General features: G+C 33.9%; 1 protein-coding gene across 1 annotated transcript in view; it reads right to left on the minus strand.

Annotated features, from left to right (window-relative positions):
* USP53 (ubiquitin specific peptidase 53) overlaps positions 1 to 26293 on the minus strand; it is a 78154-nt gene that overhangs the window by 4952 nt on the left and 46909 nt on the right. Inside the window, exons 9-16 of the mRNA XM_011977600.1 lie at positions 23787 to 23892; positions 23052 to 23198; positions 21785 to 21934; positions 16567 to 16729; positions 14857 to 15009; positions 13443 to 13589; positions 11251 to 11989; positions 9588 to 9664 (exon numbers count right to left, since the gene is read on the minus strand). Of these exons, the coding sequence (XP_011832990.1) occupies positions 9588 to 9664; positions 11251 to 11989; positions 13443 to 13589; positions 14857 to 15009; positions 16567 to 16729; positions 21785 to 21934; positions 23052 to 23198; positions 23787 to 23892 (1682 nt within the window). The remainder of the gene's footprint in view (positions 1 to 9587; positions 9665 to 11250; positions 11990 to 13442; positions 13590 to 14856; positions 15010 to 16566; positions 16730 to 21784; positions 21935 to 23051; positions 23199 to 23786; positions 23893 to 26293) is intronic.

Here is a 26293-nt window from a genome sequence, read left to right on the forward strand (position 1 = left end):
AATGCTTTCTAATAATTGATACTTAACTTCTCCCCTGGTTCATACATTTAATAGGCACCAAATAGTTTTTGAATTTAATTTTAATGAAATCTTATGAAAAAAGTTATACTAATTTACAGTGTGACTTTTGTTACTTCCAAGTGTGTTTATACTTCCAAGCCTGCTACATGGTAAGATTTCATATACCAATTAACCATTTTCTCTCTGTAATTATAGCTAGCTCTTGATTAGTGCCTAAAGGTCAATGTAGCACCAAATAAAATACAGCAGATCTATTTCCCTCTGAACGATTCTAGAAGAATTCACTGGAGAGCCTTTAACAATATTAATGTTCAGAGTAAAACATTATCTACATTTGGATTTCTCTCTACAAAACATGACCTTAACCAGCTATTGCCCTCTAATCTTTAATATAATTAAATGAAATTAATGTCCAGACTACAGATAAAGTAGGCCCAACTGAACAAACAAAACCCTGAAAACTAAAAATTATTTTAAAAGGTAGAGATGAAGAAAAGGGAACTAAGACATTTGGATTTGTACAGGAGTTTACCTGAGACCATCTCAGTTTTTGATTCCCCCTTATGGGACAGCAGGTGCTTTATATCTGAGAACCTGAAGGTCTACAGGGGGCTTTTTCCTTTACTAAGGCATAAGGGTCCTGGGACACCAATATACTGATAGAAAAGTCACAACCTCCAACGTATCAACAAAGCACAAAAGTATCTTTAATTACTTTGTGAACATCAACACCCGCTTATCGTAGAAATGAGAAGTAGAAAACTGTATAAAATTATTTTAGTCATATATCACCACAATGATGATAGCTACAGTTTATGGAATACCCAATATGTACCAAGTCTTAAGATTATTCTAGTTCAGCAATTCTCAAAGTGTGGCCTTGGAGCCCTGGAGGTCCCCAAGACCCTTTCAGGCAGTCTATGAAGTCAAACTATTTTCATGATAATATTAAGATGTTACTTTTCTTTTGGACTGTGTTGCCATTTACACTGATGGTGCAAAAACAATAATGGATAAAACTGTTAGCATAATTCAAGGTAGTAACACTAAACTGTACTAACTGTATTCTTCATTGCCATACACTTGTGTGTGTGTTTTTTTTAAGCCAGTTTTACTCAAAGAATGCTTGATAAAACAGTAACAATTATTTTATGAATTTACTTCATTTGCACATCTTTTTATTATTCTATGTGAGGAAATGGGAACTATGCATAAAGCACTTTTGCTGTGGTAATACCAAGCATGAGAGCAGTTTCAAGAAAAAGCATTTATAAGACTGTCTGAGCTGTCAGCTGAATTTAGCTGGTTTTTCACAGAACACCATTTTTACCTGAAAAGATACCAAACTTTGGTTATTCAGATTGGGGACTGGCAGACCTTTTCTTAAAAATAAGTGTACCTGTCAATTCATGGAAAACAACTGGCAATATTTATTACCAATGATAAAATTCAGGCTTTGAAAAGAAAGTAAGAATTTTGGAAAACTTGTATCCACCACGAGTTTCGCAACTTCCCACTACTTACAAAGACTTTCTGCTAATATCTATGGTGATACTAACAAAAATAGTTTTTAGAAAGATATTAGTGAAATGTATCAACACTTGGAAGCCCTGCATAACTTAGCAAACCAGTATTTTTTTTTTTTTTTTTTGAGACAGAGTTTTGCTCTTGTTGCCCAGGTTGTAGTGCAATGGCGCAATCTCGGCTCACTGCCACCTCCGCCTCCCAGGATCAAGCAACAGTCCTGCCTCAGCCTCCTGGGTAGCTGGGATTTCAGCCATGCGCCACCACGCCTGGCTAATTTTTTTATTTTTAGTAGAGACGGGGGTTTCTCCAAATTGGTCAGGCTGGTCTCGAACTCGTGATCCACCTGCGTCGGCCTCCCAAAGGGCTGGGATTACAGGTGTCAGCCACCATGCCCGGCCGCAAACCAGTAGTTTTTAAATGACCATACATAGATGTTACAAAATCATGCATGAGTAAAATATCCATTCAAAGTGCGAGACAAACTAATGTAACGGAGGATGAAAAGTTAAATACTATGGTTTCAGATTTCACACTGCATTAAAGAAACTACTACTTGGTGTAGTGTCAAAGAATATCCACAATTTTTAGGAAAAGCTATTAAAATATTCCCATTTCCAGCTGTATTATCTGTTTGTAAATGGGCTTTCTTCATACATGAAAACATCACAACAGTCTGAATCCCAAAACAAGAATCCAGCCATCTTATATGAAGCCAGGCATTAACTGAGATTTGAAAGCATAAAACAATGCCATTCATCTCACTAAATTTTTGTTTTCAATAGTTAATTTTCATTTAAAAATGTTATTTGTGTTAGCATGTACCGGGTTTATTATTTCTTTAAATGAATAAATATTTTGAAAGTTTCAATTTTAGTGCCTCATTTAGCAAATGCTGATAGACATAACCTATAGAAACAAAAGCTGTTTTAGGTCATAAATCCTTTTCTAAGATTATAAAGATATCTGAGGCCCAAAAGTTTGAAAACTACTGTTCTAGTTGGTAACAGTTGTCTTTTAAAACATCAGTCACAACTGTTCTGTAAAACAATTCCCCTTTTTACACTTGAGGAAACTTAGGCTCAGGAAAGTTAAGTGACCTAACCAATATTCTATATATCTGGTAAGTAGGAGCATTTAAACCAATCCAGGGTTCACTCCAAAGCTAGTGCTCGTGCCACTGCACTATGCCATTAACATACAAAGTCATTATACTAAATCTCCTTCTGATGAAACTAGGCCACTTGTGTGAACATCAAATAACATGCTGATGCTCATAGAAGATAGCAAAATATATGGCATTAGCATGAACTGTTAATTAATTGTCTACACTTCTGTAACATTTCTAGTAAGTTTTTCTGCATTCTCCTGTATTTTTAGTTGACATTTTCATCATGTTCATCTCATTTTCCTCTCATTCTCCTGCTTCTACTTTACCATACACCAAATCTATGAAAGCTGCAAAGAAAACAAATCAAAGTTATTAAAGCAGTAATATTATTTTTTAAACAATAAGTGTTCTTTATCTTAGATATTTTTTAGGTATTGCCCTATAGGGGGAAAAGAATCTACATTTGATTATGATCAAGCTCTGCAAGTTAAATCTTAGAAGCAATTTCCAAGAAAGAGTCATTTAATATACATGAGAATTTAATACCCTCTATGCCAATATTGCTCATATAGTAAATAATAAAAACTTAAGATAGTAGAATGAGAGGAACTATAAGTCTGGCATTGATTTAAGATTTAACACTTTTACTTCCACTAAATTGCAGTAAGCGCTCTGATTATATATGTGCCTAAAAAAAAAATTTCCCCAGAAGTTAGCACCGTATCTAGCACACAAAAGACATTCAAATGAAGGTCTGCAGAATAAACAATTGCCTCAAAAACACACTGTTTTACTTTTTTTAAAGTCACCTCCATCCTGCCCATCATGTTCCCAACTCAGTGGTGCAGGAAAAGTTAAGTATGAATTGAGAAAATCTTATCTTTCCCTCCCACTTATCTCAAGTCTGTAAGTGCTATACTCATAACACTTTTAAAAAGCAGTAAAATTTATCCCAGAGTCTCTCTAGAAGGAATATATTATTTTTCATGTTTAAGAAAATCACTGTGGGTAAGCCTGACACACTACCTGAGGCTCGAAAACTCTGCCAGCCTTTTCAACAGCTATTTTATGATTTAAAAAAGATGTGACAAGAAATAAGATGTCAAAAAGAACCTCAATAATTTGTCAATGTTTAAAGCTTAATTTTTAAGTTGTAATTTGCTACCCAGTGTGATTTTTAACTTCATACTATTAGCCAATTCATAATTTATTCAGCAATTCATAATTTCAAGTTTAATGTTCACAAAACAAGAAACAAGTTTATTTAGTTCTTAAGTAATTCTTTACTTTTATAAATTATTCACACAATGGGCAGCAGGAGGCAGCAGAGGTTTTATTAGCATGTTTGAAATTTTAATATCACTGTGGCAAGCATTCAACAAAGTGGTTTGACTTCAGAATTCCAACTAACTTAAAAATAGATATGTTATTTTTCTCTTCTGCTGACATAGACATCCATGTGTCTTTGTGAGGAATTTTGGCTCCAGGTTATTCACAAATCTAAGACAGTTCAATTTTAACACTTTGACACAGAAAAAAAACCCTCAGTATCAAGGCAAGAAACTTTAATAATGCCCATTTTGATTCTGTATACGTAAAAAAACCCAAAGCAGAGTATTCAAGAAATCAAAATACATATTTCATTTGGAAAAAAATGACCTATGTTTAAAATAGACATATATGTATATAGCAATAAAACCAAACTGCTGGCATAGACAATGTAATCTTCACTCTTGTATAATGAGATTTCAGAATATAATGGTAATACTACATTTACAAACCCTAAACATTCAACAGCAATAATCAAATCAATGACTGAATTTACAATAAAAATATATTTGAAATAAATTTGAATATTTTAGAAAAATCAGAAAAACTTTAACTAGATAAATATTTATGGCTAAATTTACCACATACTAAAAGGAGTAGAGAGATACTTTAATATGTAGTAATAATCTATACTATCTGAAACCTAAATTTGGGGATTTTACAAAATAAAAAAGCAGGAGTCAATAGTCAATACCTGCTTTTCGCACTGGGATTATAATTTAAAGGAAAAGCAAATATTGCTGTTTTGCTACAAAGTAAATTTCAATCCCAGAAGTTTAGTTTCAAAAAAGTACATAGGTAGCCATTTGGTGGTCCTGCGTAGGCCACAGCAAGAGAAAAGATTATGTGTTACCAGTTTGTGAATTCTTAGAGAAAAAAATGTTTAATATGCATAGAAAAAAAAATCGGCTGACAAAAGTACTTCTTTCTCTAAATACACTTTCTAATGTATTTATCTTAAATGAACAAACTCTGTAGTTTGCCAAAAACCTCTTAGAGAAATGTACAAATACTTCTGACAAAATTTTTTATTGACTTAATTCTAGGATGTACAACATTAAGGACAGTATATTTCACTTAAGAAGGTAGAGGTACAGACTATTTGTACAAGAAGAAATAAGGGACTTAACAGATTTTTTAAACCACTGATTAACTTCTTTCACTCTTATTTGTTATGTCCCAGATCATGACTTTCAGCATTAACTAATCCTGACTTCTAGGATCAACTGAGATTAAGCCAAGTATTGCAGACTCCGGAAGCAAATGGCAAAAGTTGAATTCTTTTGTGATCTGTTACATATGATCTGTAAATATCCTAACCTACTATGTACTTATCTCAGTAGATAACCGCACCTCATAGAAAAAAGAAAGTCCATTAGGTATAAACACTTCAACTGTTCTACCTAACACAAATACACATTAATCAATATCTGCTCTCATCTTTCTCTCCATCACAGAAAAGCTACCATCCTTTTCATTCAAATCCTGTATCTACCTTGTTTCCTTCTCACTCTACCTCAAGGGTCTTACTCCATCAATTACTGTTCTGTTCTATTCTTTATGCCTTTCTCTCCCTGTACATCATTAGTTCCTTATCTTCTGCAATATAAATACCAAGCATGTCCACTTGAAAACAAACAAAACGCAAACTAAGCACTTAGTTTCATTTTCTACTCCAGGTATGCTATTCACAGCAAAGGTTTGGAAAGACAGACAAAAATTCATTTCTTTACTTCTCTTGCTTCCTGTTATAAAAACATAAGGTCACTGAGATTTTCTTGGTCAAAACCCATTGCTCTAAGAATTTTGCAATAGGTGTCCTCAGTTAATATGAAAAAGTATGTAATACACTTAAAGGGTTTTCTTTCTATTGTGGTAAAATATACATAACAAAATTTATCATTTGAACTATTTTTAAGTGTACAGTTCAGTGGTATTAAGTACATCCACATTGCTGTGCAACCATTAGTCTACTGTAATCTTTTAACTTTTTACTTGGAAATAAATTTTCGAAATTCAGAAAAATTGAAAGATTTAAAAAGTATAAAACATACTTTTTATCAGAAGAAATCATTTTTGTAAGAAGAAATCATTTCTTCTGTCCTGAATGTAATTTAAGGCGTGTGAAATCCCTCCACTACAATTCCATTTTAAAAAGGGGGCTGAAACATTCCAAATGGCATTGTGGCAATTTAAACAATGTTCCCAAATGTAACAGATTTAGGCAGTGTAGGGATGGATTTTTGCAGCAGAATTCATCATGACATAGGCAGACAAGCCTATAGAATATCTCTATTAATGGGAAAAAAGCAGAAATAACAGCAGCATTATTATAGATTTTGGTCCTCTACCATTAAATATACTTGCATAGACTAACATTAAAAATTGACAAAATGTCAAGAAAATATGAAAATAAGAAATTTCTAAGGCTCTTTGAATTTTAAGTCTTTTAGCTATTGATATAAAATGATTCTACAGTTCAGTAATGTCCCCCGTTTCTTGACAGCATCCAATCATTTCTCACTCCACAGCTTTAAGTGTGCCCCCATTTTATAAATAAGAAATAGGAATGACCAAGAAAATCATATATAGTCACAAAATTATAACAAATTGTCCCTTGTAGGGGGAAAAAACCATGCACAGCAAGTTTTTAATTTGGGGGAAAAATTCCTATATCACTTTTCCACACATTCTCAGTCCCAGACGTGGGGAAGGGAATACATAATACCACAAGGTACAACACAAACAGATGTTCTCAAGTCAAAGACTGGCTTAGAGAACCATGGTAGGCTTTGAAGTAGAAAGTTTATGAAATCAGAAATAACTTTAAAATAGTATAATTTATTTAGTTAAATAAAGAATGGGTTACACAAAAACACAATACAATACCTATTAAAACAGAAAATAACAAGTGCTAGTGAGGATATGGAGAGACTGGAGTCCTTATGCACTGCTGGTGGGAATGTAAAATGGTGCAGCTGCTATAAAAATAGTACAGCAGTTCTTGAAAACATTAAACATATACCACAGGACCCAGCAACTGCACTTTTGGGTATATATTCAAAAGACTTCAAAGTAGGAACTCAAACAGACATTTGCACACTAATATTCATTGCAGCATTATTCACAATACCCAAAGGGGAATAACAACCCACATGTCCACTTACAGATTAATGCATAAACAAGATGTGATATATAATACAATGGAATGTTAGTCTAAAAAGGAATGAGATTCTGATACATCTACAACATGGATGAACCTTGAAGTCATCATGCTAAGTGAAATAACCCACACACACAAGAGGAGAAATATCATATGGTTCCACCTATATGAGATACCTAAAATAGTCCAATCCACAGAGACAAAAAGTAGAATGGTGATTGCCAAAGGGCTGGAAGGAGGGGGGAATGAGGAGCTGTTTAATGGGTAGAGAACTTGAGTTTGAGAAGATAAAAAAGTTCTGGAGATAGATGGTAGTAATCGTTGCACAACAATGTGAATATACTTAATGCCACTGAACTGTACACTTAACAATAATTAGAATGGTAAATTTGGTTATACACGTTACCATAAAAAAAGCATTTTTAAGTACATCACACATACACACTTTCATATTAAATGAGGAAAATTCCTGCAAAGTTCTTGTAGCAATGTACTTCTGACCATCAAAATCTCTACGATCTTGTGTTTTTATAACTATCAGGAAGCAAGTATCATTTTGTAACAAGTACTGAACTTGCAGTTATTGTTCAATCTCACTGACTTTTGCTATGATTTCTGGCCAACCCTTTACTGTTTCCTGTAATACTTGGTTACAAAACTTATCAGATTTTATCAGGCGAGACATTCGAATATGGGAAAGGAAGGTTATTTCCTTAATATAAATGTTTCCTTCTGATAGTATACCATTTGATGAAAACAAAATAATTTAACATTTAATCACATTCTTTGTCTGCAAACTGAAAAATAATCCCCACAAAAGCCTTAAGGATAATAAAGACTAAAAAACATTAAAATTTGCTGTTCATTGCTCTTTTATATTGTGAAAAATTATATCCCTTCTACTCCTCTGAATTATAAAATTTGAAAACATTGTCTTTGATCGCAACATAATAATTCCTTTGCAAATCATCTTCCTTGACTTCTCTCCCCCAAATTCTTCAGGTATATACTCCCAATAGCAACCCTGAATCCTGTATACATTCAAATTTCTAACTTTCTTTGCTTCTGGGCTACTATGTGTTGCTAACAAATTGCCTATAATCATTCCACACCATTGCATAGTTATTGTTGCCAAACGGAACTTTTCCAGAAGGCTGTTTATCAATCTTTCTATCAGTTTTTAACTACTGTGACATTCATTAGAGTTGTACACACATACTTCCATTCAATTCCAAGCACCTGTAAAATTGCAGTTTTCTACCTTCTCTGAAATCAGGCCTGGTTAGAAGACTAGCTCTGGTCAATGATACAGAAGTGGAAGTGCATGTGTCACTTCAGGTTTGAAGTTTTAAGAGTTGGCAGGTGATTCTCCACAATATATCTTCCTTTATCTCCTTCTCACCCATATCCCCTTAGCCTGGGATCCTGAGTGACTCCTAAGAAGAGACTACACTGACCACCTCTGGACTTGTATTGTGAGCAAGAAACAAACTTGAGTTAACACCTTGAAATTTTGAAGATACTACCATTGCATAATCTAAAACCTACCTATCCTGGTAAGAGTTTCCCCTTTTCTCATAGCTTTTCCCATCCTTTAAAAACCTTCAAGTATGAATGCTCTCAACTTCCCTCATCATTACTCATAAACTTATCAGTAACAGGACCATTCTTATCTTCTTTACTCTTACCTCAATGGACCCCAATGGACCATTCTCTTTTTATGCCTATTTCCCATAGGCATAAAAGGTAGGGGGTAAAGTCAGAAAGACCAACAGTCTACAGACAGTTTCTAAGCTATCAGAACATGACATTTTTATTTGCAAATATAGAAATATACCTTCTGTTATGTAAAAGTAAAGTGTTAACAAGCCACCATAGACAGATACTCCGGCCTATTTGAGTCTCAAATAACAGTTTTAAGGACAAGTATGAAAAGCAACGTGTTCAAGGGTCCCTAATGTGGACACTTAAAATGCAAATGGCTACTAAAAAAAAAATTGAAAGACTTCATCATCTAAATCAAAAAATAATAATAATGCTATCTTTAATATCAGAGACATATCCAAACAGCACATTAAAAAGGCTGCAAACTTCAAAAGCAATAGTTATCCAATCAAATAAAAAGTAAGATACAAAACCATTATTAACACTTTGTGAAGCCAATGTGGAAAGTATAGCATGCTTTCTTTTGTATAACAATATACATACAAAAAAGAATGCTGATTTCCTTCTTTCCACATGTACTTGATTAAAACATAATTTAAAACATAATATATTAATAAAATTTGTTTATTGATATTTTAGGGTTATTTAAAAATAATGTTCATAGTCATTTTTATAGTCATATAGGGTTTTCTCTTAGGTACATCATAATAGCAAACAATACATTAATACAATTTATTTTTTACAGCAACTATTATACTCAAATAAGCTTTTTACCTTCTAAGTGATTTTGGCTCTGAAGGGAGGTCCAGTCCCCACGTTCTTTATTTAGGTTGCTTGTCTTAATCTGGTCACTAGAAAATAAAATACACACTAAACACATCAGTTATTATGGATTGCCTTTGTTTATTCTAAAAAAAGAAAAAAAAATTTGTTAAACATTTATTATATGCCATGTGTTGTTCTAGGGCTTAATGTACATTATTTAATACTAAAAGTAGTTATCTTTATTTTACAAGAGAAGATAAAGACTGTAAAAGTCAAATGAATTTGCCCAATAATTAAAATCTAAGTCTATCTGGTTATAAAGTCCTGATCTTTCTACTACCCTAGGCTACTCCATTCCAAGAAGAATTATAAAATTACCTTGTCAAGTCTTTTTTTTTTTTTGCCAGGACCTTTTGCTCTTTTGCCCAGGATGCAGTGCAGTGGTACAAACATGGTTCACTGCAGCCTCGACCTCCTGGGCTCAAAAGATCCTCCCACCTCAGCCTCCCAAGTAGCTGGGACCACAGGCATATGCCACCATACCTGGCTAATATTTTAAAACTTTTTCATAGAGATGAGATCTTTCCACGTTGCTCAGGCTGGTCTTGAACTCCTGGGTTCAAGCAATCCTCCTGCCTCAGCCTCCCAAACTGCTGTGATTACAAGTGTGAGTCACCACACCTGGCCCTTTCCTTAAGTCTTTATTGAAACAGCATTTTCATAAAATATGAGCAGTTGATTTTTGCAAATCTACCTTTTAATAACAAATGTGGTGAAAATATCAGCTAATATCAAACACACACATGTTAGAAGGATTAAACAGTAATATAATAAATGTATTTAGAATTGAACACAAAGTTATTTGATTGAATTTTTTTATATTTGCTAAAGGGAAAATATCTTCCATGAGAATGAGTTGTGACAGTAAAAACTAGCTTTAGTTCTGAGTTACAAATGTTAGAGATGAGATTATAAACATTACATACATTGAAGAACTAAACAACAGGCCAGGCACAATGGCTCAGGCCTTTGATCCCAGCACTTTGGGAGGCCAAGGCAGGTGGATCACTTGAGATTGGGAGTTCGAGAGCAGCCTGGCAAAACCCCGTCTCTAAAAATACAAAAATTAGCCAGCCATGGTGGTGTGTGCCTGTAGTCCCAGCTACTTGGGAAGCTAAGGCAGGAGAATCGCTTGAACCCAGGAGGCAGAGGTTGCAGTCACCCATGATTGCACCACTGCACTCCAGCCTGGGCGACAGAGCGAGACTCCTTCCCCTCAAGACAAAAAAAGAAGAATTAAACAACCAATTTAATGACTGAGATGATACCAATTGAAGTCTGTGCTTTAAAACCAGTCAATTGTTGACAGTGACACAACAATGATAATAAACTTCAGTACTTTCCAAATTTTCTAAAAATAAAAAGCTGCTATTTTTGGAATCAGGAAATAACTATTAAAAATAGAAATCTAAAATATCAAATAAACTGCAATATCCTAGGTTTCTTTACAGAAACATACTTGTGTTTAGAAGAAGCAAACTTTTTAAAGCTCTTTAAAACAGCTCATGCTGTTTCCATCCTATTTAATTGACCCCAAATTTCGACAATTACTTCATGCAATTAACAAGAAAGAACAGTGATGGAAAAATGATTCACTCAACTTTTACATTACCTGAAGCATACTGTTTCTTTAACAGCACTGATATCCATTACTGTACCATTTCCATCGACAACAGGTGAGTCCAAATTAGTAGATCCATTACTGATGTGATCACTGCTTTCATATCCAGACTCAGTCCTTTGCATCTGCCAATTATCACCATGCACTTTACCCTCTACAAGGCCTTTATTTTTGTCTGCTCCTTTTCCATTAGATTCAAGGGAACTTCTGCTTCCTATTTCCTGCTTCATTTCATCTTCATATATGGTCATTAAACCTTTTTGCTTTGGATTCTCTTTTGGCCAATTACTAAAACTTTGATCCTTGCTACATTTGGGCTTGTTACTGATATTTGGTTTATGTCTTGGACTATGCTGTCTTTTTTCACTTTCACTAAAAATACTATCAACATTTAATGTTTCTCTCATAGGTTTCCAACCTCGGTTCCGGCTTTTACTGCTGCTATTACAGCTGTTTCCTCTATCCCTAGAATCTTGGCTGCTGTCTGTATCATATCCAGTGCCATTGTCGCTCTTAACTTTGCCAGTTATTTTCTCCCCTGGAGCAAGAATCTGGGATTTACTTGAACTTATTATTTGTGCAGAAGCTCGACTCTGTGGTACAACTCGGTCATGTTTATATGATCCTTTTCCTTGACTATGATATATATGTGGATTCCCATGTTGTCTAAAACCATTTGGGGCAGGAGGTGATCCAGATTGGAAATGTGAAAGGTCTTCATCAATCAAATCTTAAAAAAAAAAATTAAAGATACACATGAATTACTCCTCAGAGTCACCTTGTAGTCACAAGGCAAATACCTGTTAGAAATAAAATGTTAAAGAGTTTTAGGTAAATAGTAATTGCAAGTACGTATCACATACTGCTTTGAGATTAAAAAGTGTTTTTCCAGTCCTTATGTATGCTTAATGAGGGGTATTTATAAAAGAAACTTTAAAAAATGATCTCTAAAGTAGATCAAAATTGAGGCAGTTTTTTAAAAAAATAAGCACTCTATCTCACTCATAACAAAAATCATAAAAATACTTTCCACTTCTTATATTGGTAAAGATTTAAAAGTTTGTTAAACCAATTGCTGCTGAGAGTGTGAACAAACAGACATCCAATCATTATTGGTGGGAGTGCAGACTAGTTCAGTCTTTTAGGAGGGCAACTGAGCCACATCTGTCAAAATTAAAAGTAAACATATCCTGACCCAGCAATTCCTCTGAAAGAATTTTATACTATGGCTATATGCAAAAATGTACAAAGTTATGTGTGAAAAAAGATGTTGCTGAAGAAAAAATCTTAAATCAGCCTGTAAAGTCTATCACAATCAGTTAAATTATGCTCTGTTCATAAAGAAAAAAGCATAAAACCATAAAGAGACATGCTTATAATGTGGAAATGGAAATACTAAGTAAAGAGAGGGAAAGTCAGGGATTGCCAGAAAAGAAGTCCCTTCACTTAGTTTTATAAACTTCCTTATTACTTGAATATGCCATGAGTGAATTATATCTATAAGTAAGTTAAAACATAGAAACCCATATACAAGTATCCCAGGTTAGAATTAAATTTAAGAATCAGGATATTTTGCATATTTAGATTTAGTATAGGTGTATTAAATTACTCATTAATAAATATACACATATATAAAATATAATAGGTCTGGGCACCCCTGTAATCCCAGCACTTTGGGAGGCTGAGGCAAGAGGATTGTTTGAGGCCAGCAGTTCAAGACCAGTCTGAGCAACACAGCAAGACCCCATCTCTATAAATAACTTTTTAAAATTTAGGCAGATGTGGTGGCATGTGCCTGTAGTCCTAGCTACTCAGGAGGCTAAGATGTAAGGATAGCTTGAACTCAGGAGTTCAAGGCTATAGAGAGCTATGATTGTGTCACTGCACTCTAGGCTACACAACAGTAAACTCTCACCTCTTAAAAATAAAGTTATTAAAAATAACTTTAATATAATTTATTTGCTATAAACTATATACAGAAATTATATATTAATTTATATATACATATACAGAAATATATAATTTTTATATTTCTATATTATATAAATATATATTTAACTTATATATTTTATATATTTTTAATATATATTTAACATATACAGAAATTAAAGTTATAAAATTCAGTTTTAAAATAAGATTTTAGCCGCTCCTTTTAAAATCAATAGTACAAGATCTTAACTTACCTCTATGTCGTCCTAAATCTTTTCTTTGTCCCTTCTCTAAATCTTTCCTTTGTGAAGAAAGTAAGTTTTTCTGTTCAATAGCTTTCAGAGCACATTCTCTGGAAATGTCTTTTATCTTTTCCCTTTGATCAATGTGACTTAACTTAGCTGTAAAAGAAATCTTTCTTACTATGATACAGATCATTTTTCAAATTGCTCAATAAAAATAAAACTTGATCTATATAAAAATGTTGATATAATTTTAAAAAGCATAGATACGTAGATATATAGTATATAATGGTATTTTTATGATTAAAAACTAAATGTGATTTTTCTTGACACTGGAGATGCATGTTGTCTTTTAGAACTTCTTGTATAGCCTCTAGAACAAGTATAAAAAAAGAGATCTGCCATTAAAATAATAAGAGCTAAAGGTAACTGAATGGTCACTATTTGCCAGATGTGTTACTCATTTACTTCTTCAAGGTACAATTACTGTCTCTATTTTGGGTAAGGAAACTGAGGCAGAGAGAAATTAGAAATTTGCCCAAGTTCACAAAGTTTGTAAGTCGAGAACTGGGAATATGAACCCAAGTTGTCTGGTTCCAATGCTTCTATTCTTACACACACATATACTATTTCTGGGCTTAAAACTAGGTGTCGTTTGAAAAACATAAAATGCCTTGATCTACGAGTATAGGTAATCTGTGAAAGGAAAATTTTTAATATTTAATATTTAATAATTTTTTAAAGCCTTTATTTTAGTTTTTTGTGGATAACTGTTAATTCTCAATGTTACTACCCTTGATTAAATGAGTTACTTTTATGATTACACATTATTTCATTAATATATTTAAAGGTTGATTACAAAATCATCCTGAACATCCACACAAGAGTTATGTGTATTTCTAAACTGTAACTGTACACAGTATCGTGAGGTCTCATTTTGAACCCAAGTTACAGAACTCGACTTGTGGAAGTTAGTTATGGGATAACAATAACAAGGCAGAGTTGAATAAAAATGAGGTTAAGAACAAACTACGGCAATAGTTAACTTTGAACTACTGTTGCATTCACTACCAGTAAATTTAATTTTGGCATTTATGCCAAATTATTAACTCACATTTTTCTGCTTCAAGCTGATTATTAACTCCTTGAAGGAAATGCCACATTGTTGCTTTATTTGGTAACTGTCCAGATTGCCTCAGGCCTACCACAGTCTGAGTGCATGGAGAAACTCAAACAACTCATGGAATCAAACTGGTCAGGTAAAACTACAGCTCTCAGAGAAATGCATAAATCAAAAGACAAATTTTGTTACCTACTTGCTATTATCTCTTCATAGGCAAGGAAAGCTAGGTAAGCATCGTGCGGTAAGTGAAAAAAGGAAGACACTCACTCGGAACTATGTAAAAATGACAATTTAAACACGTACCTGGTCCTCTCCCTACAGCTGTGTGACTGTGGCTCCGATTAGATGATGAAATATTATCAGTTTGAAATTTCTGATTTTCTCTCTGCTTTGCCTGATCACCAAATCCATTTTCTTTTAAATTATCTGACTTACGAATTACAGGCTTTTCACATCCTTAAAAAGAGAAACAAACATGTATCATTCCTTTCCTTACCATGAAAAGAGATGTTTGAATCATTTTTTTCAGATTATTTTTAACTGTAAAAAAAGTTACTTAAAACTTAAGAGGACTGACATCATTTAAGAATTTCGAAATGCTTTATACTGCATTCACAGGACCTAACTGTTTTGGACTTTTCCAGTTTACTACATCACTTAAAACGTACTTCTAGAAAGAGCTACTAGTGAAGCCTCTTCTGTGATTGTGTGACCATAATAGTGGGTAACACCTGAAGGTGCTTCTGAGGCCACTGATGAGAAAAGGATCATTCCAAAATATTAACAAAAATTACTAAAATTGCCTCAACTCTACTCAAAGTCAAATTTGAAATTATCCTCAATATTTGTTGTGGGAAGTCAGGGACCCCGAACAGAGGGACCAGCTGAAGCCATGGCAGAAGAACATAAATTGTGAAGATTTCATGGACATTTATTAGTTCCGCAAATTAATACTTTTATAATTTCTTACACCTGTCTTTACTGCAAACTCTGAACATAAATTGTGAAGATTTCAAGGACACTTATCACTTCCACAATCAATATCCTTGTGATTTCCTATGCCTGTCTTTAATCTCTTAATCCTGGTCATCTTTGGAAGCTGAGAAGGATGTATGTCGCCTCGGGACCCTGTGATGATTGTGTTAACTGCACAAATTGTTTGTAGAGCATGTGTGCTTGAACAATATGAAATCTGGGCACCTTCAAAAAAGGAACAGAATAACAGCAATGTTCAGGGAACAAGGGAGATGGCCTTGGATTCTGACTGCCGGTAAGCCGGACGGAACAGAGCTATACTTCTCTTCTTTCAAAAGCAAATAGGAGAAATATTGCTGAATTCTTTTTCTCAGCAAGGAACATCCCTGAGAAAGAGAATGCGCCCTGAGAGTAGGTCTATGAACGGCCCCCTTGGAGGCATCCCTCTTTTATGGTCAAAGTCAAAGGGATGAAATAAGCCCCGGTCTCCTGTAGCGCTCCAAGGCTTATTAGGAGGAGGAAATTCCCGCCTAATAAATTTTGGTGAAACAGGTTGTCTGCTCTCAAACCTTGTGTCCTGATAAGATGTTATCAATGACAATGCATGCGGAAACTTCATTAGCAATTTTAATTTCACCCCATCCTGTGGTCCTGTGATCTCGCCCTGCCTGCGCTTGCTTTGTGATATTCTATTACTTTGTGACGCATGTGATCTCTGTGACCCACACCCTACTCGTACACTCCCTCCCCTTTTGAAAATTGCTAATAAAAACTTGCTGGTTTTATGACTCAGGGAACATCACAGAACCTGCCGACATGTGATGTCTCCCCCGGACATCCAGCTTTAAAATTTCTCTCTCTTGTATTCTTTCCCTTTATTTCTCAAACCAGCCGACACGCTTAGGGAATAGAAAAGAACCCATGTTAAATATCGGGGATGGGGTTCCCCCCGATATTCATTTTATATTCAGAGTATTAGTATTCCTAGTTCACTGTGATAATAGAAAAACATGGAGAATTTTTAAAAGAAAGAATTACCCATATTTTCTGCAACAGATTTGTAATGTGACCAGCTGACAACCTGCCTGAGTGCATCGTCAGTAGAAACTGCTGTCCCATCTGGGTTTGCATAAAACAAAAGCAGTGGCTGAAAGTGGCATCGAATGCATTTGGAGACAACATCTTTCCATCTAGTTCCAATCTTTTAAAAAAACACAATGAATAAAGACAAAACAAAACCTTGTAATCAATGTGTTACATGAAAAGACAGAGACTCTGAGTTACTTTATATTTTTAAAAAATTTAGATATGCAGCTGCTAGTAGTTCAAGTATATATCATATTATATAATTAACTGTATTTAGTAACTAGTCTAAATAAAAATCTTTTAAACATTATCATTTACAAATTTGATGGGCAAATAAATTTTAAAAAGCTTTCCAAATATGTGATTGACTGACATTTGACAAAGACTTCAAGGCAATTCAATGGAGAAATTTAAGAGTCAGCTCAACAAATGGTGCTACAACTGGAAATAAAGAACTTTTACCATGAGAAAAATAACTTTAACCTGACTTCATATAAAACAAACAAAAAAAATTAACTAAGAATAGCTCACACAAAAACTAAAACTTAACCAGAAGAAAACAAAAGAGAAAATCTTTGCAAACTTGGGGAAGGGCAGATTTCTTAGCACACCAAACCACAGAATAAAAATATTTTAAAAATGGACTTAATCTAAATTAATTAATAACTTTTGCTCTTAGAAAGACACCATTAAGAAATTGAAAAAAAATAAGCAACATACGGCTAATAAAGGACTACTGTGCAGAATAAAGAATCCCTGCAATGCATTAATAAGAAGATAATCCAGTGCGAAATACTGGCAAAAAATCTGGACATTTCACCAAAAGAAAGATGTAAGAATGGTCAACAAGCACAAGAAAAGATGCTCAAAATATTACCAACCGCAAGGGAAATGCAAATGAAAACTACAGTGAGATAATATTATACATACACTAGAAGGGCTAACATTAAAAAGAATACCAACACGAAGTGCTGCTGAGAATGTGGAACACAGGAACTCTCATACATTGCTCTCATAGAATGCAAACTGGTATAACCACTTTGGAAATAAATTTGATAGTTTCTTGTAAAGTTAAACAGACACTTACCACACAACCCAGAAATCCCACTTCTAGGTATTATCTAAGAGCAATGGAAAAAAATATGTTCACAAACAGATTATTCATACTTCAATAGGTAAATGGATAAATTGTTGTACAGCCATAAAACACAATAAAAATAAAGTGTGAATCCAAACAACATGAATGAATCTTAAAGACATTATGCTAAAGGAAGGGAGGCAGACACATAGTACATACTATAAGAGACCATTTATATAAAATTGTAGAATGAGTAAAACTAATCTATAATGAGACCAGCAATTTCCTCGTCCTGGGGTGATATGGGGAGTATGACAACAAAGAAGCCTGATAGACTTTTCCTAAGGTGATGAACATGTTCTGTGTACTGATTATGGTGGTTACATGGGTGAATACATTTATCAAAACTCCAACTGTACACTTAAAATAGGTGTATTTTAATGTTTGTGCACTATACCTCTATAAAATTGATTTAAAAGCAAAACAAAACCAAACAAAAACACCACAAAGCATTCTAGAATATTTTTGCAGAGAAGGGGACTTTTAAGAACAATTCTGATGAGCTGTTCTGAACTACATATATTCAGCTATTTATCCTCCTCACTAGGAATTCCAAGAGACTTGAGGAGTCCATTTTTTTGTTTGTAATGTTTGTTTTTTGAGAAAAGGTCTCACAGTCACCCAGGCTGGAGTTCAGTAGCACCGTCTCAGCTCACTGCAACCTCCTCCTCCCAGGTTCAAGGGATTCTCATGACTTTGCCTCCTGGGATTACAGGCATGTGCCACCACGCCTGGCTAATTTTGGTATTTTTAGTAGAGACGGGGTTTCACCACACTGGCCAGACTTTGAAGAGTCAATGTGAAAATAAAATAAAAACCTTCACAGGGTAATTAATATACCCAGTTCTTCCTCCAAATTTTGAATAATTCAAACTATGTAAAAGCAAAGTAGAAACTGCAAAATGTTTTTACACATCGACTCAAGATGAAACTTAATAAACTCCTACATCAAAGTACTAAGTAATTCAAGCAAAGTGCTGATTTTAAATATAAATACCAAAATTTTAACAGCTTTATTGAGGTGTACTATATGAAGTAAAATTATCTAGTTATAGTGTACATGTCAGTGAGTTTTGACAATACAATCGTGTAATCCTCACCCAAAAATCTTACCTGGTACCCCACTTTGCAGTCCCTGGAAATGAGTGATCTACTCTCTAAACCTTTGTTTTTCCTTCTAGAATTTCATATAAATGGGATCATCGCATGTAGTCATTTATATCTCACTTCTTTCACTTAGCATAATGCTTCTGAGATTTGTTCACATTATTGCATGTATCAGCAGTTCAATAGTTCAGTCCTTCTTGCTGAGTATTATATTCCACTGTATAGCTATACCACAATTTGTTCATCCATTCACCTATTGTTGACATTTGAGTCATTTCTAGTTTGAGCATTATGAAGAAAACTATCCTGAACATTCACGTACACGTTTTATGTGGAGTTACGTTTTCACAAGAGTGGATTTGCTGGGTTATATAGTAAACATATGTTTAAAGAAACTGACAGTTTTGAAAGTGAATGTTCAATTTTGTGGTTCCATCAGCCTCGTGTGAGAGCTCTAGCTGTTCTTATCCTCACCAACTATTTGTATTGTCAGTCTTTTTAATTTTGGCCATTACAACAGGTGAGTACTAGAATCTCATTATGAATTAAATTTGTATTTCCATTGTGGTTAATGATGTACTGAATATCATTTCAAGGCCATCCATATATCTTCACTGGTGAACTGTCAACATTTTTTGCTGATTTTTTAATGGGGTTTTAAGAGTTATTTCAATATTCTGGATACAGTCTTTATTAGATACATGCTTCACAAATACTTTCTCTCAGTATATGGTTTGTCATTTTATTCTCCTAATAGTATCTTACTGAAGAACAACAATTTTAACTTTCAATGAAGTCTAATTTACCAACTATTTTTATGGTTCATGCTTATTAAACGTTATCTAAAAAATTCCTATACATAAATAGTAGTTTTACTATCCTTCCCTGATATTCCCATCTCAGTCATTTCTGGTCTGTTTTTATTAATTTTTCTTCAGGTTCTTTGAATATTTGGTAATATTTTATTGAATGCTATTTTGAAGTGGCATATTGAATTTCACTGAACTTCATAGTCTTGGGTATTGAATTTTGTTGTGTTATTTTAAAAGTGGGATTAGCTTTGAACTTTCAAGGCTTGTTTTAAGCTTTTTTTTTTTTCTTTTTTCTTTTTTTCTTTTTGAGACAGAGTCTCACTCTGTCACCAGGCTGAAGTGCAGTCGCACAATCTCGGCTCACTGCAACCTCTGCCTCCTACCTTTTGTTTTCCAGTGATGCTTCCCATCTCTCCCAACTAACCCCAAACTTGTGCGGGTTCACCCCTCACATGCACAAATCACAATTTAGCCACAAATTCCAGGGAACCCTTCTGTCAATTTCCAGAACTTTCTCCCTGTGCAGTTTTCTTTCTAGTATTCTGTCCTACAAATTTTAGCCATCTAGGCCTCCCTGAACTCCAGTTTCAGTCTGCAGAACTCAGTGACACTGCTGGGCTTTGTTTGGGCTCCCACTGCCTGCACTGCAACCCAGAAACTACCTCTAGGCAGTAAGCAGTGGGTAATTATAGAGCTGACCTCATTTGTTTCCCTTTTCTCTGTTCAACTGCATGTTGTTCAATGTTTAGAGTTGTTTCACCTATGTCCTAGTTTTAAACCGTGAAATGCCTATTTCTATAGCAGTTAATCCTTCATGGGTAGAATTAGAAGTCCACTAAATACCAAATATTTGAATTTGTATTGTCTTAATCACAGTGCTGATAAATGGCCTTTTGTTGTATATTAAAATGAAACTAAATAGAATTCTACATCATTTGCTTATAACAACCAAAGAACTTGCATTTTTAAATGAGTTTACTACTTAATAAAGATTGCCAAAGCCAGTAAGCTTTGGCAAGACCAATAGTTTTCAACTGTGCTATGTCTGAATTTCCCGTAGAGCTTAAAATTTCAGATACCTGCCTTTACACTACTGAATCAAAACTTTAGGAGTCCAGGAATATATGTTTTTTAAAAAGCTCCACATGTGATTCCAATACTCCTTATTAAGAACTATTATTCACTACTTTTCTAGACAATATTATTACTATTTGAGTAAATAAATTACAGTTGGCCTTTGAACAACACAGGTTTGAACTGTGCAGGTTCACTTATATGTGAATTTTCTTCTGCCTCTACCACCCGAGGCAGCAAGACCAATCTTCCTTTTCTTCCTCTTCAGTCTACTCAATGTGAAGACAGCAAGGATGAAGACGTTTATGATGATCCACTTCCACTTAGTGAGTGGTAAATATATTTCCTTTTGCTTATAATTTTGTAAGTAAGATTTTTTTTCTAGCTTACTTTACTGTGAGAGTACAGTATATAATATGTATAACATACAGAATATGTGTTAATTGACTGTTTATGTTTTTGATAAGGCTGTCTGTCAATAGTAAGCTGCTGGCAGTTAAGTTTTGAGGAAGTCAAAAGTTGTACATGGGTTTTCAACTGCACAGGGGCTTGGCATTCCTATGTTGTTCAAGGGTCAACTGTAATTACCAAAAGATATAATTCATATATCTATTTCTGTATTCCACACACAAAATTTGAAAAAAAATTGTCAATAAAAATAAAGGCAAGCACATTTTCATCGCTAGTTATACAAAACTACTGTGACTCATCTACAAAAAAAAATATAGCAAGTATGCATCAGGCAAAAAGGATCATCACTGACACACAGATCACTGATAGTTACATATTTGTATACTAATATTCATTAGTCTATTATTATTCTGGAAATGGACTGCTTTAAAAGTTGGTTTCAAAATAAGCCAATTTCAAGAATAACAAAAGAAAGTTTGAACTTAATGATGCTATCATTGTTATGTTCATTTATTACTATATTACATAATAATTATATCATCCTTTTGAATATTAATATCAATATATCATTTATTAACAAAAAGTAAAAATCACAGTCATTATTTCAATTAAAGAAAGTGTCACTTACCTCTTTCACATTTGCATCATCAAAAAATACCCATTTGGAACTTTTGGTGTGAAATGCAAAGGCACAATAATGTCGGCTGGTGTAGCAGATCATACCAACAAGGTTAAGTTCACTACTTTTGGCATTTTCATCAGTAACTCTATAAAAAAGCTGTTTAAAAAAATTAGTAATTTACACTTAACACTGTATATTTTGTAAAATGAGGAATAATTAGATGAATCAAGTATTTGACACATAATGAAATATTTCTCACGCATACTGCCCCAATCCAATATTATGATATTATTACTTGAAGGCACCACTGACATCACATTGTTAACAGAATTACCACTTTTAATTCATTCATAGAAACTTTAAGTCCAAAAAAACGAATTCACTACAAATTAGTTTAGTAATAATAGAGTATCTCTAATGACACATGATTGACACTTTTCATAAAGAAACTCAAAATATGAGATAAATTCCACATTTCTGGTAATTCTTGACTGAATCACATATTTGAATGTTTATTAAACACATTATCTAAAAGGTAATTATCTCTAAAACTTTAATTGTAACATCAACCGATTCAAAATATACTAAGAAAGTAACAAGTATATCAAGAGATCATGGCCGGGTATGCTGGCTCACGCCTGTAATCCCAGCCCTTTGGGAAGCCAAGGCAGGTGGACCAACTTGAGGCCAAGAGTTCGAGAACAGCCTGGCAAACATGGTGTATTCTCTACTAAAAATACAAAAAAATTAGCTGGGTATGGTGGCACATGCCTGTAATCCTAGCTACTAGGGAGGCTGAAGCATGAAAACTGCTTGAGCCTGGGAGGCAGAGATTGTAGTGAGCCAAGACTGCGCCACTGCACTGCAGCCTGGGCGACAGAGCAAGACTCTGCTGGGGGAACAAAAAAAAAGAGATCGGTATTTTAGATGAATTTTAAATCTTAAACCTTTCTAAGTTAACAATATTTATATTTACAATCATGGCCATAGATAAAAAATCATCAATCATCATTATTTTAGAGTGAAAGAAGCAAAAGTCATGAGACAGTTTAGTTTGTAATTAAAAGCCATTACTAGTCTATGTAGTAAAGGCATTCCAGTTAGCCTGGTTTGATTAAACTTGACTTTATTGGATAAAACATCGAAATAGTATTATTTTGTTCAGAAAAAAAAATTTAGTTCTGAAATAAAAATAAGTGTATCATAATATATATCAAGATGTTTTAGAAGAATTTGAAAATAAAAGGGAAGGGAATGAAAATAGATAAGATACCCCAGGAAGATAAAGATGTGTTGCTAGATTCCGAACAATATCTTCGGTCAAGTCAGAATGCTCAGAGTCCCAGACTAAACCAATTGTAACAATCTCTGGGCAATTCATTAAAACACGGCGAATTTTTATTTTTTGGCCACAGTTACTCTACAGAAAAACACAAAAGAAAAGTTCTAAAATTATGAAAACAGATAAACCATAGGCAAAACCTTACACAGCTTGTATTATATAATGACATTTTTAACATATATTTGCAATTTATTCAGTATACTAAAAAATGACTTCTAACAAGCGATTTGTCTTAATTATTGATTAAACAAGAAGTCTATTTTAAATAAAAGTATTCTTTGATATTTTTGTAAATCTGTTAAAGAATTCAACCTAAAAAAACGCAGAAATAAAATCATTGAAGTCAGCAACAAATATATTAGATGAGAAAAGAGTATCATTCAAGTTTACTGAAAAGAAACTTTCTCTTTAATCAAATGATAAATTTCAGGACTTTGAAAAAATTTAATCAACATATGCTACCTTCAAACCTTCACAAACTTAGGACTTTTTAAAGAAATTATGCTAAGATAAATGGTGCACATGGTATAATCTAAAATAATATTTTTAAAAAATTCTTAAAGCTAATTCTATATATAGAATCAGTATTTACATGATAATATCTGAATGCCTATTTTCAAATTTACACAACAAGAAGCATACTAACATTCTCCAAACTATACTTACAGGACATTTCCTATAGTCATCTGTTGTGTTTGCTGCTTGTAGCAATTCTGCAAACATTTCAGGTTTAAAGCGTTCATGCCTTTCCAACATTCTTTCAACTTCATTGCTACAAAAAAAGAAGCAATCCCAAATTGGGCCTATGAACTTAAAATTTTAATAAATTGCACATGAAAAATATTGTCAGTTTAGATGTGCATCACTTTTTCTGTCTAAAACATGACCATAACTGAAAAATGAACCATAAAGTACATTTCCATAAAATGAAAAATTATTAAATTTGCCGAAAAAATTAGCTCAAATAAAGAGAACAAAATAACACAAAATTTTATGTTGGGAACTAGACGAATGAGGCTAAGATCCTCTGTCTGGAGGTAGTTCTAAGGCAAATGTTTCATTTGTATTATTAATTAATGAGTAGAAACTTAAGTTTAAACCCTACCCTAACAAGAACAATAAACTATAGGAAAGGCTCCCTCTCTGGCCCAAAGTTCCTAAAAGCAAAGTTATCAATTTCGGCTAGAAGGTCCTTTGCTGATTAAATGCAGAAGTCTCAACCAGAGTTATTAAAGCCAGATTGAACACCTTTTGTTCTTATTATGAATATTACTCCTGTCTTTTGTTTTTTTTTTTGTGTGTGTGTGTGTGTGTGTGTGAGAGAGAGAGAGAGAGAGAGAGAGAGATGGAGTCTTGCTCTATCACCCAGGCTGGAGTGCAATGGCGCAATCTTGGCTCACTTCAACCTCCACCTCCCAGGTTCAAGCGATTCTTGTGCCTCAGCCACTCGAGGAGCTGGGATTACAGGCACGTGCCACCACACCTGGCTAATTTTTGTATTTCTAGTAGAGACGGGGTTTCACCATGTTCCCCAGGCTGGCCTTGAACTCCTGACCTCAGGTGATCCACCTGCCTCAGACTCCCAAAGTGTTGGGATTACAGGAGTGAGTTACCGTGCCCAGCCAGGATACTAATCATTTTATTAGAACCCAGGCAGGCCCTTTAATGCACTACAGGTTAACTGTGATACTTTTTATTCAACCTCCTTAAAAGACATATTTTTATGTATCAGGGTATTAAGTAACTAATATGGTTTGGCTGTGTCCCCACCCAAATCTCATCTTGAATTGTAGCTCCCAAAATTCCTTCATGTTGTGGGAGGGACCCAGCTGGAAACAACTGAATCATGGGGGCAGTTTCCCCCATACTGTTCTGGTGGTAGTGAATAAGTCTCACAAGATCTGATGGTTTCATAAGGGGAAACCCCTTTCACTTGGCTCGCATTCTTTTCTCTTGCCTGCCACCATGTAAGACGTGACTTTGCTCCTCTTTGCCTTCCCCATGATTGTGAGGCCTACTCAGCCACATGGAACTATGAGTCAATTAAACCTCTTTGCTTTATAAATTACCCAGTCTTGAGTATGTCTTTATTAGCAGCATGAGAACAGGCTAATACTAAAACTATCTAAATATTTCCAAAAAGGAATGTCATGTAAGCTGAAACACTAACTAGTTTCCATTCTAGATGTTCTGGTTGTACTTAACAATAATATAACTATTCTAGAGCTGGATATATTTTACAGTTCAAGTTTAAATAATCTCCAAGTATTTGGTAACAACTAAATGTACCCATCCAAAACACTTCACGAGTACACCAGAAGGCCCTAAATCTGATAAGCTCATTCAAACTGCATATACTGCTCTTACAAAACTGACAGCATTAGACAACATCCAGAAAAATGTTGAAGTCAGACAGATCTGGGTTTCAATCTTAATTCATCTACTTACTAGATTAACCTCATTAAACCTATTTCTTCATCAACAAAATAGAATTTTCGTTAAGATTAAAAGTGACAACTTACATAAAGCCTAGAACATGGTAAGCATTCAGTAACTGGTATTCAACACTGATTACCAACACAAATAAGGGTATTATAGTTAGAATTCAAAGCGCACACTCCTGCAACTTGCAGTGTTTACCAAGCAGAGAATGATGGGCTCTAATTCTTATTATCTAACATTCTGCCTGAGAACACTGTCATTTCATTCAAGAGTTTTAAAGTAGAATTACAATTTTAGTTTTTAACTTATTGTCTATCTTTGTTCGAACACCATCCTACTCTTCATAGAAATTTTAAAAAATGACTGACAACCGACTACAATTTGACTGAAGTTTAGGAATGTTTCTCTAAATCAGTGTTTTTTACTTGTCTGTAAATATAAGAAAGATAGTAAACACATCCAAATAACAAAATTGTTATTACTCAATAATCTTTATGAAATAAGGTTTTATACCCAATAAAGCCAGGAAGATAAATCATATGAAATGGATGAACATGATATTCACTTTGCACACTGACACAAATATTGGCAACATTTATCAACTGTTGCACTAACATATTCTGACTGATAATTACTGATCCATATTATGTCTTTTGTATTAAAATGTATGCAAATGTTTATGATCTTACTCAATGTTTACCACATGCCAAATTTTTTTTTTTTTTTTTTTT

Source organism: Mandrillus leucophaeus, unplaced genomic scaffold, assembly GCF_000951045.1.
Source record: "Mandrillus leucophaeus isolate KB7577 unplaced genomic scaffold, Mleu.le_1.0 Scaffold181, whole genome shotgun sequence".
NCBI lineage: Eukaryota > Metazoa > Chordata > Mammalia > Primates > Cercopithecidae > Mandrillus > Mandrillus leucophaeus.